This window comes from Dendrobates tinctorius, unplaced genomic scaffold, assembly GCF_039654945.1.
Source record: "Dendrobates tinctorius isolate UK_male_01 unplaced genomic scaffold, ASM3965494v1 ptg000155l, whole genome shotgun sequence".
NCBI classification, from domain to species: Eukaryota; Metazoa; Chordata; class Amphibia; order Anura; family Dendrobatidae; genus Dendrobates; species Dendrobates tinctorius.
Window position 1 is genome coordinate 19,741,183 of NW_027361822.1, and position 14,219 is coordinate 19,755,401.

At 41.1% G+C, this 14,219-nt stretch overlaps 1 protein-coding gene across 1 annotated transcript in view; it reads left to right on the forward strand.

Moving 5' to 3' along the window:
- Window positions 1–14,219, forward strand: part of LOC141051184 (uncharacterized) — a 105,441-nt gene that overhangs the window by 11,578 nt on the left and 79,644 nt on the right. Inside the window, exons 2-7 of the mRNA XM_073548047.1 lie at window positions 1,404–1,551; window positions 1,681–1,860; window positions 1,944–2,067; window positions 2,151–2,248; window positions 3,939–4,029; window positions 4,750–5,709. Of these exons, the coding sequence (XP_073404148.1) occupies window positions 1,474–1,551; window positions 1,681–1,860; window positions 1,944–2,067; window positions 2,151–2,248; window positions 3,939–4,029; window positions 4,750–5,709 (1,531 nt within the window). The 5' untranslated portion in view covers window positions 1,404–1,473. The remainder of the gene's footprint in view (window positions 1–1,403; window positions 1,552–1,680; window positions 1,861–1,943; window positions 2,068–2,150; window positions 2,249–3,938; window positions 4,030–4,749; window positions 5,710–14,219) is intronic.

Consider the following 14,219-nt stretch of genomic DNA (forward strand, 5'->3'; position numbering starts at 1 on the left):
AATGGAGGCCAGGTCACACGATGTTTTGAATGGTCGTGATCCCTGGTCTATAATGATCATTTTCCATTAGAGATGAGTAAATCACTTTGATGCAAATCAAATTCGTAATGCATGATCCTGTCTGTCCTAAAGAGCAAGTAGTTCCCTCCTAATCCCAAATATTGATCACCTGGATCAACATTCAGAACTAGAATTAATCACATTGCAAAAGTATTTGTTATTCCCATCTAAAAAGTATCTAAGGTGTTTATTAAACTATCGAAGGTTCCCACTGTGTTCTGCTCATGAGGTGTGATGCATAATGTGGGAAGACTAAGTGCAACACGAATGGAAGGAGGCCCAAACACTAGGAAAAGGGGGAGTGGAGACCCCTAGGCAGATCTAAAAGCACCCTGCCTCCTACCATCCCTATATTGGTTCCACACCAATCGCCGAGCAGGAACCTAAGCCCTGTAAATCGCTTGAGCTAGGTCCTGAAGGGGAAAGATAAGCATTGGTCAGTCCCCACTGAACACTAAAGATAAGAAGGGAGATAAACAAGGGGGAAGCAACTTAGGGTCCCGTTACACATAGCGACGCTCCAGTGATCCCGACAACGATACAACCTAGTAAGGATCGCTGGTACATCGCTGCATGGTCGCTAGTAAGCTGTCAAACAGGCAGATCTACTCAATGACGCAGCAACGATACAGCGATCCGTATAGCAACCTCCGCAGTGATTGGGACCTTGTCACACAGCAGCTTTTCTGACAACTCAGACCTCGATAGGCATGCTTCATTGTTGCCTTTTTCACGCCCCTCTGCTCCGATTGGTGGCCACTACTGCGCTATCACTACGCGGTTTGCTTCAGCACCTCTGTCTGAGTCGCTAGTGCGCTATTTATTCTAGGATCCACAGTCACTCTCACGGGGTCGCTAGTGCGTTATTATTCGTGGATTTCACTACGCGGTTTGCTTCAGTGTCCCTGTCTGAAAACCGTATAATACGATCCACAGCGCTCAGGAACAAAGGATGGAAGCGCTACTACGTTGTCTTCTTTTATGACGAGGTCGCCCAATCAGAGAATGATAGCACAGTAGTGGCCACCAGTCGGAGCTGAGGGGGCACTGAAAAGACAACGCAAAATCACGCCTGCATCCCTGAGTTCTGAGTCGCCAACGAGGTCGCTCGTTGTTGTTATGGCGTCAAACACAGCGATGCGCGCTGGCCAGCGGGACACCAATGATCAAAAAATGGCCTAGGACATTTGAGCATGATCAGCGATATCGCAGCGGGGGGCCAGTCGCCGCTATGTGTCTTTTTATCAAGATTAAATGGATTTTATTCTTTTAACAGTGAAGAATCCTCTTCAGATAAATAATAGGGAGCCCAGCTCTGAACCTTTTGTCTTCTTCCCATTTAGGTTCGTACAATATTGGATCCTCTTAGTGCAGATCTTCTTTAAGATTTTTTTCCTAATTGACCAGTAAAGGATGGAAAGGGACAGGGACAAGATGGTGGAGAAGATATTACACCTCACTCTAGAGATCATCTTCTGGCTTACTGGAGAGGTGAGAGATTATGATGATGTCACATTACATCATTCTTATCTATGGGAATAACATACGGACAGAACTGGAGAGGTTAGAACTCCAGAAATGTCTGTAGTGAGATTTATACATGTGTCTCTCCATAACTAGGATTGCTTAGTAGTGAAGAAGACCTCTAGCGAGCGCAGTCAGGCTTCTGTATCTGAGGGATGGGGAAGACCTTTGAGTCCAATCACGGGGCCTCCACCTCACCCCCTGATACATGATGACATCAATGACCAGAAGATCCTAGAACTCATCTACACTATGATTAAGCTGCTGACTGGAGAGGTGACACTGCTGGGAATGCTGGGACATTATACATTAATGTTTTGAAGCGATCGGGGGGATGACAGTTTCATTGTATATATCAGGTTCCCATAAGGTGTCAGGATGTCACCGTATATTTCTCCATGGAGGAGTGGGAGTATTTAGAAGGACACAAAGATGTGTACAAAGACGTCATGATGGAGGTTCACCAGCCCCTCACATCACCAGGTAATAGACCAAATTAAATACACATGGCCTATAATTATCTGTATGTGAAGAATGAATTCAGACCCTGTATGTGTTTCCTCCAGTTGTATCCAGTAAGAGGACCACACCAGAGAGATGTCCCCGTCCTCTTCTTCCACAGGACTGTAAACAAGAAAATCCCAATGTTTCTCAGGATCATCAGGTAGATGGAGAGAAGGTGTCGTGAGATCTCCTCTCTGATGTGTAGATGGCTGTGAAAGTCTTGTGCTCAGTCTTGTTTTATACTTGTGTAATGCAAACAGTAGAGATGGCGGGATTACAGCTGATTATACAGTGGGCACGGAAAGTATTCGGACCCCTTTTAAATTTTTCACTCTTTGTTTCATTGCAGCCATTTGGTAAATTCAAAAAAGTTCATTTCTTTCTCATTAATGTACACTCTGCACCCCATCTTGACTGAGAAAACAAATATAGAAATTTTTGCAAATTTATTTAAAAAAAACCTGAAATATCACATGGTCATAAGTATCCAGACCCTTTGCTCAGTATTGAGTAGAAGCACCCTTTTGAGCTAGTACAGCCATGAGTCTTGGGAATGATGCAACAAGTTTTTTACACTCAATCGATGCTCAATTGGGTTTAGGTCAGGGCTCTGGCTGAGCCAGTCAAGAATGGTCACAGCGTTGTTCTGAATCCACTCCTTTGTTATTTTAGCTGTGTGCTTTGGGTCATTGTCTTGTTGGAAGGGGAAGTCTGAGGTCCAGAGCACTCTGCAAGAGGTTGTCATCCAGGATATCTCTTTACTTGGCCGCATTCATGTTTCCTTCAATTGCAATCAGTCGTCCTGTCCCTGCAGCTGAATAACAAGCCCAGAGCGTGATGCTGCCACCACCATGTTTCACTGATGGGATTGTATTGGGCAGGTGATGAACAGCGCCTGATTTTCTCCACACATACCGCTTAGAATTATCACCCAAAAGTTGTATCTTCGTCTCATCAGACCAGAGAATCTTATTTCTCATAGTCTGTGAGTCCTTCATGTGTTTTTTAGCAAACTCTATGCGGGCTTTCATATGTCTTGCACTGAAGAGAGGCTTCCGTTGGGCCATTCTGCCATAAAGGCCCAACTGGTGGAGGGCTGCAGTGATAGTTGACTTTGTGTAACTTTCTCCCATCTCCCTACTGCCTCTATGGAGTTCAGCCATAGTGATCTTGGGGGTTATTCTTTACCTCTCTCGCCAAGGCTCTACTTCCATGATATCTCAATTTGGCTGGACGTTCAGGTCTAGGAAGACTTCGGGTGGTCTCAAATTTCTTACATTTAAGGATTATGGAGGCCACTGTGCTCTTAGGGACCTTGAGTACTGCAGAAATTCTTTTGTAACCTTGGCCAGATGTGTGCCTTGCCACAATTCTGTCTCTGAGCTCCATGGCCAGTTCCTTTGATCTCATGATTCCCATTTGGTCTGACATGCACTGTGAGCTGTGCGATCTTATATAGACAGGTGTGTGCCTTTCCAAATGATGTCCTATCAGTTTTATTAAACACAGCTGGACTCCAATGAAGGAGTAGAACCATCTCAAAGAGGATCACAAAGAAATGGACAGCGTGTGACTTAAATATGAGTGTCTGAGGAAAGGGTCTGAATACTTATGACCTTGTGATATTTCAGTTTTTTTAATAAATTTGCAAAAATGTATACATTTGTTTTTTTTTTTCCAGTCAAGATGGGGTGCAGAGTGTACATTAATAAAAAAATGAACTTTTTTGAACTTACCAAATGGTTGCAATGAAACAGAGTGAAAAATTTAAAGGGGTCTGAATACTTTCCGTACCCACTGTAGATGTGACTCCTCCCATCTGTCTGTGACTTTTACAATATTTGATTCAGGGTGAAGATCTGACCCATATTAATACTACAGAGACATATGTGTGGGGTGATGATCGGTGTAAAGAGGAGATTCCTATAGATAATGATCCAGGTGAGTAGTAACCACTTAATGCAGAGAAGTCACAGATTCTTCTCAATCACTGACTAGTGACTTTTTGTGTTCATTATTGTGAGCTCTGCGGTCAATTGTCCTAGCGCACAGTATCTTACAATATTCTTAACTCTCTTTCGGACGACAAACTGCTGAGGCAAACCCTCTAAATCCTTGCAAGGTTTAAGCCGCAGGGTGAAGACTAGGGGGAATCATTAGAACTTGCCACTTATTCTGACCAGTGTCAGATGGACATTCTGTGTTGTGTCAGTAATACTCTATTAGTAGGAGTTATGTAGAGCTGATAAATATAGAAGCTTTAATTGTGGTAGTAATTCTTTTGTTTCTCTGTTGCTAAATAGGGGAGTATTAATCAGCCATATGATGACCATCCAGACATTTTTATATAAATATGCATGGGTTTTGTGCAATGTTTTAGTATTCTAAGTTTTGAATTATAATACAGTTTGTACTCATGTATTTGTCATAGTTTTAAAGCAATATAAAGTCGCTGTCCCATAATTAGTAAGTATTGCCTTAAAAACATAACACCATAACATTACATAGGCTATTATCAGAAGGCTAATGTTGTTACTGATTTTTATATCTTTTATTGAATTTGAATTTTATTACATAATCTGCAATTTATATGGAAATGTTTACACATTTTAATATATTAATATTTCTATTATTAAAAATAAACCATGTTATTCTTGCCAGGTAACTGTATCAGAAACTCAGAGGAACATGTGATCGCTTCAGATTTTAAAGCAGATGATCCGGGTATCACACAAAAAGCATGTGAAGAGAATGCCATTATCCCAGATATACCATCAGCTCTTCACAATGAAGATATATTATCTGATCCTTTTGAACATGATTCCTTACATACTAAAAAGAAAAATAAGAATAACATAAGGGTTGTCGAACATGAACAATCTCACAAACGGGTGAATCGATTTGCATTTGGAAATTGTAAAATAGATCGGTCAAATGTTGTTAAACATGAGACAAGTCACATGGAAGCAAAGGAACTTCCATTTTCGGATTGTGTGAAATCAATTTTTTTTGAGCATCAAAAGTCTCACACGGGAGAGACGCCATTTTCATGTTTTAAGACCAAGAATAGCTGTACGGAGAAATCGCAACTTATTTCACATGCGAGGAGTCACCATAAGAAAAAGCCATTCTCATGTTCAGAATGTGGAGCATGTTTTAAATGTCAATCAAAACTATTTAAACATAAGAGAAGTCACACAGGGGAGAAGCCATTTTCATGTTTAGAATGTGGGAAATATTTTACTCGCAAATCACATCTTGCTGACCATCAAAAAACTCACACAGGAGAGAAGCCATTTTCATGTTCAGAATGTGAAAAATGTTTTAAAAAGAAGATACATCTTGATACACATCAGAGAATTCACACAGGGGAGAAGCCATACTTATGCACAGAATGTGGGAAGTGTTTTAATCAAAAATCACATCTTACGAAGCATCAGAAAAGTCACACAGGAGTGAAGTCCATTTCATGTTCAAAATGTGAGAAATGTTTTTTTCAGAAATCAAATCTTGTTGACCATGAAAAAACTCACACTGGGGAGAAGCCATTTTCTTGTTCTGAATGTGGGAAATGTTTTAGACATAAGTTAAGTCTCGTTACACATCAGAGAACTCACACAGGTGAGAAGCCATTCTCTTGTGCAGAATGTGGGAAGCGTTTTAACCAAAAAGCTCATCTCGCTAGCCATCAGACAAGTCATACAGGAGATAAGCCATTTTCATGCTTAGACTGTGGGAAATGTTTTTTTCAGAAATCAAATCTTGTTGACCATCAAATGATTCACACAGGAGAGAAGCCGTTTTCATGCTCAGAATGTGGCAAATGTTTTACTCGGAAATCAAGTCTTAGTGCTCATCAAAGAATTCACACAGGGGAGAAGCCATTTTCATGTTTAGAGTGTGGGAAATGTTTTAAACAGAAGTGGAGTCTTGTTATACATCAGAGAAATCACACAGGTTGAGAAGTTGTTCTGATATCAAAAAAACGAAAAAAATTTTCTTGTGACGGATCAGAGAAGTCACGCAGGAGATAAGCCATTTTCATGTTTAAAATACAGGAAATGTTTGTCTATAGAGTGAAACCTTGTTGATCATTAAATTGTTCAAACAGGATAGACTCCATATTCATGTCCTGAATGTGGTCAATATTTTACAGGTAGCTCAAAACAGCTCGCTATACATGACTTGAATCTCACTGCAAAAAGGGACTCTGCTTCTCATGCTCAACTATTGCAATAGGCTGAAAATAGTCAATAGCTGCTACTGCGCAGGTGTTGGCGGCGCCATCTTGGAGGAGTAATTTTTTTTTTTCTCAAGCATATCTAGAATATCAGGATAACATGTGGGGGATGGCAAGATGTAGCTGCCAGTATACTGTTTGAAGCAGTTGGTTTTTCGGTAAGGAAGCACCAATACCCTATTTTCCTCAATATTAGCAACAAATGTTACATCTAAAAAATCAATTTGTGACTTCTCAGAAAAAACAGTAAATTGGAGATTATAATCATTGTTGTTAAATATTCAAGGAAAAACTGAGCATCATCCTCCATATCTTTTAAAACAAAGACCAGATCATCAATATATCTTCCCATCCACACCAGATTTGCTCCGAATGGGTTTGAAGATATGCAGATAAAGTTCTCTTCCCAGGTTGCCATTACGATATTAGCGCGTGAAGGGGAAAATTTTGCCCCCATACTCACACCGCTGATCTGCAAAAAATACCTATTGTCAAACATGCAATAATTATGGCTCAAGAGAAATTTTGTTGCTTCAAGTAAAAAATTACATAGAACCTCCAAATAGTTGCTATATTTCCTGAGATAGAAAGATAAACATTTAAGAGCTATATTATGGGGAATAGATGGATACAGACCAATTACATAATTATTGCATGTCTGACAATAGGTATCCCTTAGATACCCGATGTGTACGTTAGTTACCAGCTCCCTGCATCAGCGCGCTGGTAACTCACGTACACATCGGGTTTCTAAGGGACGCACATCCCTTGGATACCGAATGTGTACATTAGTTACCAGCTGATCACTGGTAGCGATGAAAGAAATGTCCAGAGGTTTCCAAGAGCGATCAGCGATACCGGCAGGGGGGGCGGTCGCTGATCGCTGTCACACACAGCGATCTCGCTGGTGAGATCGCTCTTGTGTCACAAAACTTGTGACTCAGCAGCGATCTCGCTAGCGAGATCGCTATGTGTGACGGGGCCTTTGTTTTAAAAGATATGGAGGATGCCCAGTTTTTCCTTGAATATTTAACCCCTTCACCCCCAAGGGTGGTTTGCACGTTCATGACCGGGCCAATTTTTACAATTCTGACCACTGTCACTTTATGAGGTCATAACTCTGGAACGCTTCCATGGATCCCAGTGATTCTGACACTGTTTTCTCGTGACATATTGTACTTCATGTTAGTGGTAAAATTTCATTCAAATAACTTGCGTTTATTTGTGAAAAAAACGGAAATTTGGTGAAAATTTTGAAAATTTCGCAATTTTCCAACTTTGAATTTTTATGCCCGTAAATCACAGAGATACGACACACAAAAATACTTGATAAGTAACATTTCCCACATGTTTACTTTACATCAGCACAATTTTGAAACCAAAATTTTTTTTTGTTAGGAAGTTATAAGGGTTAAAAATTGACCAGCGATTTCTCATTTTTGCAACACCATTTTATTTTTACGGACCACATCACATTTGAAGCCACTTTGAGGGGTCTATATGATAGAAAATACCCAAAAGTGACATCATTCTAAAAACTGCACCCCTTAAGGTGATCAAAACCACATTCAAGAAGTTTATTAACCCTTTAGGTGCGTCACAGGAATTTTTTGAATATTTAAAAAAAAATGAACATTTAACTTTTTTTCACTAAAAAAAAACTTCAGGATCAATTTTTTTTATTTTACCAAGGGTAACAGGAGAAATTGGACTGCAAAAGTTATCGTGCAATTTGTCCTGAGTATGCTGATACCTGATATGTGGGGGGAACCACTGTTTCGGCGCATGGCAGACCTCAGCAGGGAAGGAGCGCCGTTTGACTTTTTCAATGCAAAATTGGCTGGAATTCAGATCGGACGCCATGTCGCGTTAGGAGAGCCCCGGATGTACCTAAACAGTGGAAACCCCCCAAGTGACCCCATTTTGGAAACTAGACCCCCCAAGGAACTTATCTAGATATGTGGTGAGAATTTTAAACCCACAAGGGCTTCACAGAAGTTTATAACGTACAGCGGTACAATTAAAAAATCATATTTTTTCCAAAAAAATGATCTTTTCACCCCCAATTTTTATTTTTCCAAGGGTAACAGGACCCTAAAAGATATTGTGCAATTTGTCCTGAGTGCCCTGATACCCCACATGTGGGGGTAAACCACTATTTGGGCGCATGGCAGAGCTCGGAAGGGAAGCAACGCCATTTGACGTTTTTGGCTGGAATTGAGATCGGACACCATGTCGCGTTTGGAAAGCCCCTGATGTACCAAAACAGTAGAAACCCCCCACAAATGACACCATTTTGGAAACTAGACCCCCAAGGAACTTATCTAGATGTGTGGTGAGCACTTTGAACCCCCCAGTGCTTCACAGAAGTTTATAACGCCCGGGCGTGAAAATAAAAAAATCGTATATTTTTTCCACAAACATGATCTTTTAGTCACCAATTTTTTCATTTTCCCAAGGGTAACAGGAGAAATTAGACCCCAAAAGTTGTTTTGCAATTTGTTCTGAGTATGCTGATACCTCATATGTGGGAGAAAACTACTGTATGGGCACACGTCGGGGCTCGGAAGGGAAGTAGTGACGTTTTGGAATGCAGACTTTGATGGAATGGTCTGCAGGTGTCATGTTGCTTTTGGAGAGCCCCTGATGTACCAAAACAGTAGAAACCCCCCACAAGTGACCCCATTTTGGAAACTAGCCCCCCTAAGGAACTTATCTAGATGTGTGGTGAGCACTTTGAACCCCCCAGTGCTTCACAGAAGTTTATAACGACCGGGCATGAAAATAAAAATATCGTATTTTTTCAGCAAACATCTTTTAGTCTCCTTTTTTTATTTTCCCAAGGGTAAAAGGAGAAATTGGACCCCAAAAGTTGTTTTGCAATTTGTCCTGAGTATGCTGATACACTATATGTGGGGGTAAAGCACTGTTTGGGCGCATGGCAGAGCTTGGAAGGGAAGGAGCACCATTTGACTTTTTCAACGCAGAATTGGCTGGAATTCAGATCAGACGCCATGTTGCATTTGGAGAGCACCTGATGTGCCCAAACAGTGGAAACCCCCCAATTATAGCTCCAACCCTAACCCCAACACACCCCTAATCTGAGCCCTAACCCTAGCGCTACCTAACCCTATCCCTAACCCCAGCCCTAACCCTAGCCCTAACCCTAATGGGGAAAATGGAAATAAATACTTTTTTTTAATTTTATTATTTTTCCCTAAGGGGGTGATAACGGGGGGGTTTGATTTACTATTTATGGCGGTTTTTATGTTTGGCGGCTGTCGCATGCTAAAAGACGCTTTTTATTGTAAAAATAGTTTTTGCATCACCACATATTGAGAGCTATAATTTTTCCGTATTTTGACCCACCGAGTCATGTGAGGTCTTATTCTTTGCGGGACGAGTTGACGTTTTTATTGGTACCATTTTCGGGCACGTGACATTTTTTGATCGCTTTTTATTCTGATTTTTGGGACGCAGAATGAACAAAAACCAGCGTTTCATGAATTTCTTTTGGGGGGGTGCGTTTACACCGTTCCGCGTGCGGTAAAATTGATAAAGCGGTTTTATTCTTCGGGTCGGTACGGTTACAGCGATACCTCATTTAGGTCTTTTTTTATGTTTTGTCGGTTTTTTGCAATGAAAACCATTTTATATAAAAAATAATTATTTTTGCATCGCTTTATTCTGCGAGCTATAACTTTCTTATTTTTTTGCTGATGATGCTGTATGGTGGCTCGTTTTTTGCGGGACAAGATGACGTTTTCAACGGTACCATGGATATTTATATGCGTCTTTTTGATCGCGCGTTATTGCACTTTTTGTTTGGCGGTATAATAATCATTATTTTTTGCTTCGTTTTTTATTTTTTAAGGGGTTCGCTAAAGGGGTTAACTAATGGGACAGTTTTATAGGGCGGGTCGCTATGGACGCGGCGATACCAAATATGTGTACTTTTATTATTTTTTTTTTTTTATTTTAAAAAAAATGAATTTATTGGGGAATATATATATTTTTTTTTTACTAATTTAGCAATTAAATTATTTTTACACTTTTTTTTTTTTTTTACTTTATTACATAGTCCCAGGTGGGACATCACTGTCCTGTGACAGATCGCTGATCTGTCACATCACAGATCACTGTGACAGATCAGCGATCTGTCACAGGCACTACTGCAGACTTCCTCATGCCTGCGCTTTGCAGGCAGTGCGGAAGTCAGCTCCCTACAGGCACCCGAAGGTCCCAGTCACCATCTTGGATCCGGGGGCCTGTAGGGAAGGAGTCCCCCGCAGCAGCGCTGCACATTGCGCTGCCGTGGGGGTTCAGGGAAGCACGGAGGAAGCCCCCTCCCTGCTGATGCTTCCCTTTGACCCCCGGTACACTGCGATCGTGTTTGATCGTGGTGTACAAGGGGTTAACGTGTCGGGGGCGGTCCGTGACCGCCCCTGACACATTATCACAGCTGACATCCAGCACAATCAGCTGACACCCGGCCGCGATCAGCGGCGCTCACCACGTGGGAGCTGCTGATCGCGCTAGACGTACTATCCCGTCCATGGGCATAGGGGCCCGGGTCCCATGGACGGGATAGTACGTCTGATGTCAGGAAGGGGTTAAACAACAATGATTATAATCTCCAATTTACTGGTTTTTCTGAGAAGTCACAAATTGATTTTTTAAATGTAACCTTTGTTGCTAATATTGAGGAAAATAGGGTATTGGTGCTTCCTTACCGGAAACCAACTGCTTCAAACAGTATACTGGCAGCCACATCTTGCCATCCCCCACATGTCATCAGGAACGTACCTGTTGGTGAGCTCATCAGGATTAAACGCAATACTTCTGATGACTCTACATATATAAGTGAGAGTAAAAAAGTTTGTAGCAGATTACAAAATTGGGGTCATCCCAAGTGGTGTTTGGAAAGAGACCAATCTATTGTTGGTAACATCAGCAGAGATTCTTTACTTCAACATAAATGTAAGGAAAATAAAACCAAAAATAATATCATTCCATTCACCACAGGGCATAGTCCACAATCAGATCACTAATATCATACCGAAATATTTACCTATTTTACAACAAGATACAATTCTCAGAAAGATTTTGGACAATCACACAGTCCGATTTGTGCCAAAAAGAGCGACTACACTAAAAAACCTTTTGTCTCCTAGCTTATTTGTGGACTTGGAACGAGATCAAAAGAAAAACTGGCTCAGTACCGTTGGTTTCCACAAATGTGGAGCTAACGTGTGCAAATGTTGCCAATATGCCACAAAAGATAAAAAAAATTGTCTCCTTTAAAAATAAAGAGATTCCAATACGCAGTTTTATAAATTGTAATACGGATAATGTCATTGATCTGATTCAATGTAACATCTGTCAGCTTCAATATGTAGGTTGAAAAAACGTATCCGTACACTTGTCCGATGCGGTTAACTTACCGCTGGCAGGTTACTCTGCAGTTTCACGGCATTTTGCTAACAAACATAATGGAGATCTAACATCTTTCTCCTTCAAAGGAATAGAGAAAGTGTCCAAGCCCACGAGGGGGGCAATTTACAAGAAAAAATCCTGGCTAGGGAAAGTAAGTGGATTTTTCTACTGGAAACTTGAGTGCCGTGCGGTTTGAATAACCGTATGGACTTGATAACGCAATATTAAACATAAATGGTGATACTACAATAATGGTTTCATAGCAACAGTAGCTAATCCAGTATCAAATAATTCCAATATTAACTATTCTTGTGCTGTGGAATATATGAATGTTTCATTCAAATCTCTGTATCTTATAGGTATCGCTTGATTTTATTTTATTTGTTTTTAATATTGATTTTAATCATTTGTTTTTTTCATGTTGATGAAGTCCTTGGGGATGGAACAACACCGCAAAGGGTTACTACTGGCTATAGGGTTAATTTGGCTGAACTAAATTCACTGGGAATCTCCTATACACACCAGCCAGTATCTAGAAAGGGTGACACCCTGAAATTCAGTGGTGTTTTTCCCTGGCCTCATACTATATAGGCGGTTTTGATTCATTCCTTACTTGGACCTTGAGGAAGAGACATGTAGTGTCGAAACATGTCATCCAAAAAGGATTGACCATATGCAAAATTGTTATTGAAGAAACCTGGAACCTTTTTAGTGGAAAAATAAAAGTTATATTTTACTCCACCCTTGGACTGATCGCTGGAGAAACAACACTATCTCTTTTACATGCAAGGATTTAATCCCAATCCGCTTTCCGTGTGAACTGCTACCACAGGCTGGACTTATTCCTAGTTTTCTTCAAAGCGGTGAGCTGGCTGTGCCAAAAAATCTTTTTTATATATATATATATATATATATATATATATACACATTCTATGTGTATATATCTATTCTTTCGTTTGTGTTTGAAAACCTGTCATAGGGCTCCATTACATGTCCATTTTGCAAGCCTGCGAGAAATTCTCGGCATACGGATGCCATACGGATTACATAAGGATGCTTACATGGGAAAAATACGTGGCCACACCCTGACAACGGATGACATTTAGGGACCATTTATGCGTATTACGGCCGTACAATACGGTCCGTATTTTTCTACGTTGTGTGTGACGCCGGCCTAACAGTTCCCATCACCAGATCACCTAATCTGTCACACCATGTTTAGACCACATATTACCACCACGGTGACTGAATAATATCACTTACAAGGGACAAATACTACCGTACCATGTCCAGATCACAACCACCTGGTGACCAATAATACCACATATGAGTAACAAATACCACCACACCATGAAAAGACCACATATTACCACCACATAGTGACCAAATAATAGCACATACAAGGAACAAATACCATCACACCATGGCTGGACCACAATTAGCACCACATTGTGACTGAATACTACAATACTGATCATTAATAAAAAAAAACCAATACTAATATCACCATAAGTGCCATTATACACAGGAGATCTGTACTTAGTTTGCAGTGTCTGTGTACAGGTAATACAGTGATTATTGGTGACATTATACACAGGAGCTCTGTATACAGTATCAGTGTACAGGTAGTACAGTAATCAACAGTTACATTATACACATGAGCGCTGTATATATTGTACAGGTTATACCGTGATGAATGACATTATACACCGGAGCTCTGTATATAGGGTCAATGTAAAGGTAATTGTGATGGTCAACGTGTGACTGGACACACTGCCTCCAGCAGGGCGAATTTCTATCACACACGTGACCCTGGATACACCGCCTCCTGTAGGGCGAATTTAAATTATATAACGTGCAGCCGGATACACCGCCTCCAGCAGGCGAATTTCAGAATTACACGTGAAACTGGATACACCGCCTCCAGCAGGGCTTATTTAAATAATAAGGGGAAACACCAGGGAAACCAATACAATGGAGGGCCCTGCGATAGGGAACGGGGCCGTGGAGACCTCCTGCACTCCCCTGAGCCAGTCTCTACACTCCTAACAGTCCCTATATAGGCTCTGCACCTGTCGCCGAGCTGGAACCTAAGAACCCTAGCTCGCCCTGCACCTAGTCCTTTCTAATGAAATGGATGGTGCAGAAACTAATCCCACCACTGCACTGAAACACACATAAGGAAAGTCACAAACAGAGATAACACCAATTAGCTTTGCTCTGTTGCTCTTGCTCCCAGCAACAGAGTCCACCACCAGAATGCAGTTTTCCTCCAGAATCGTTGCTACTTCTCCAAGCTTTGTCAGAGATGCAAGGAACACCTGTTATGAATGAGTCACCGTAGGAGGCAAAAGCAGAAATACAAGCTAAGTCCAGAAAACCAGAGAAGTTGGCAACTATCAGATTGCAGACGCCTGAACCTATCAACACAACTAGCAGTAGCCGTGGGGGGTTC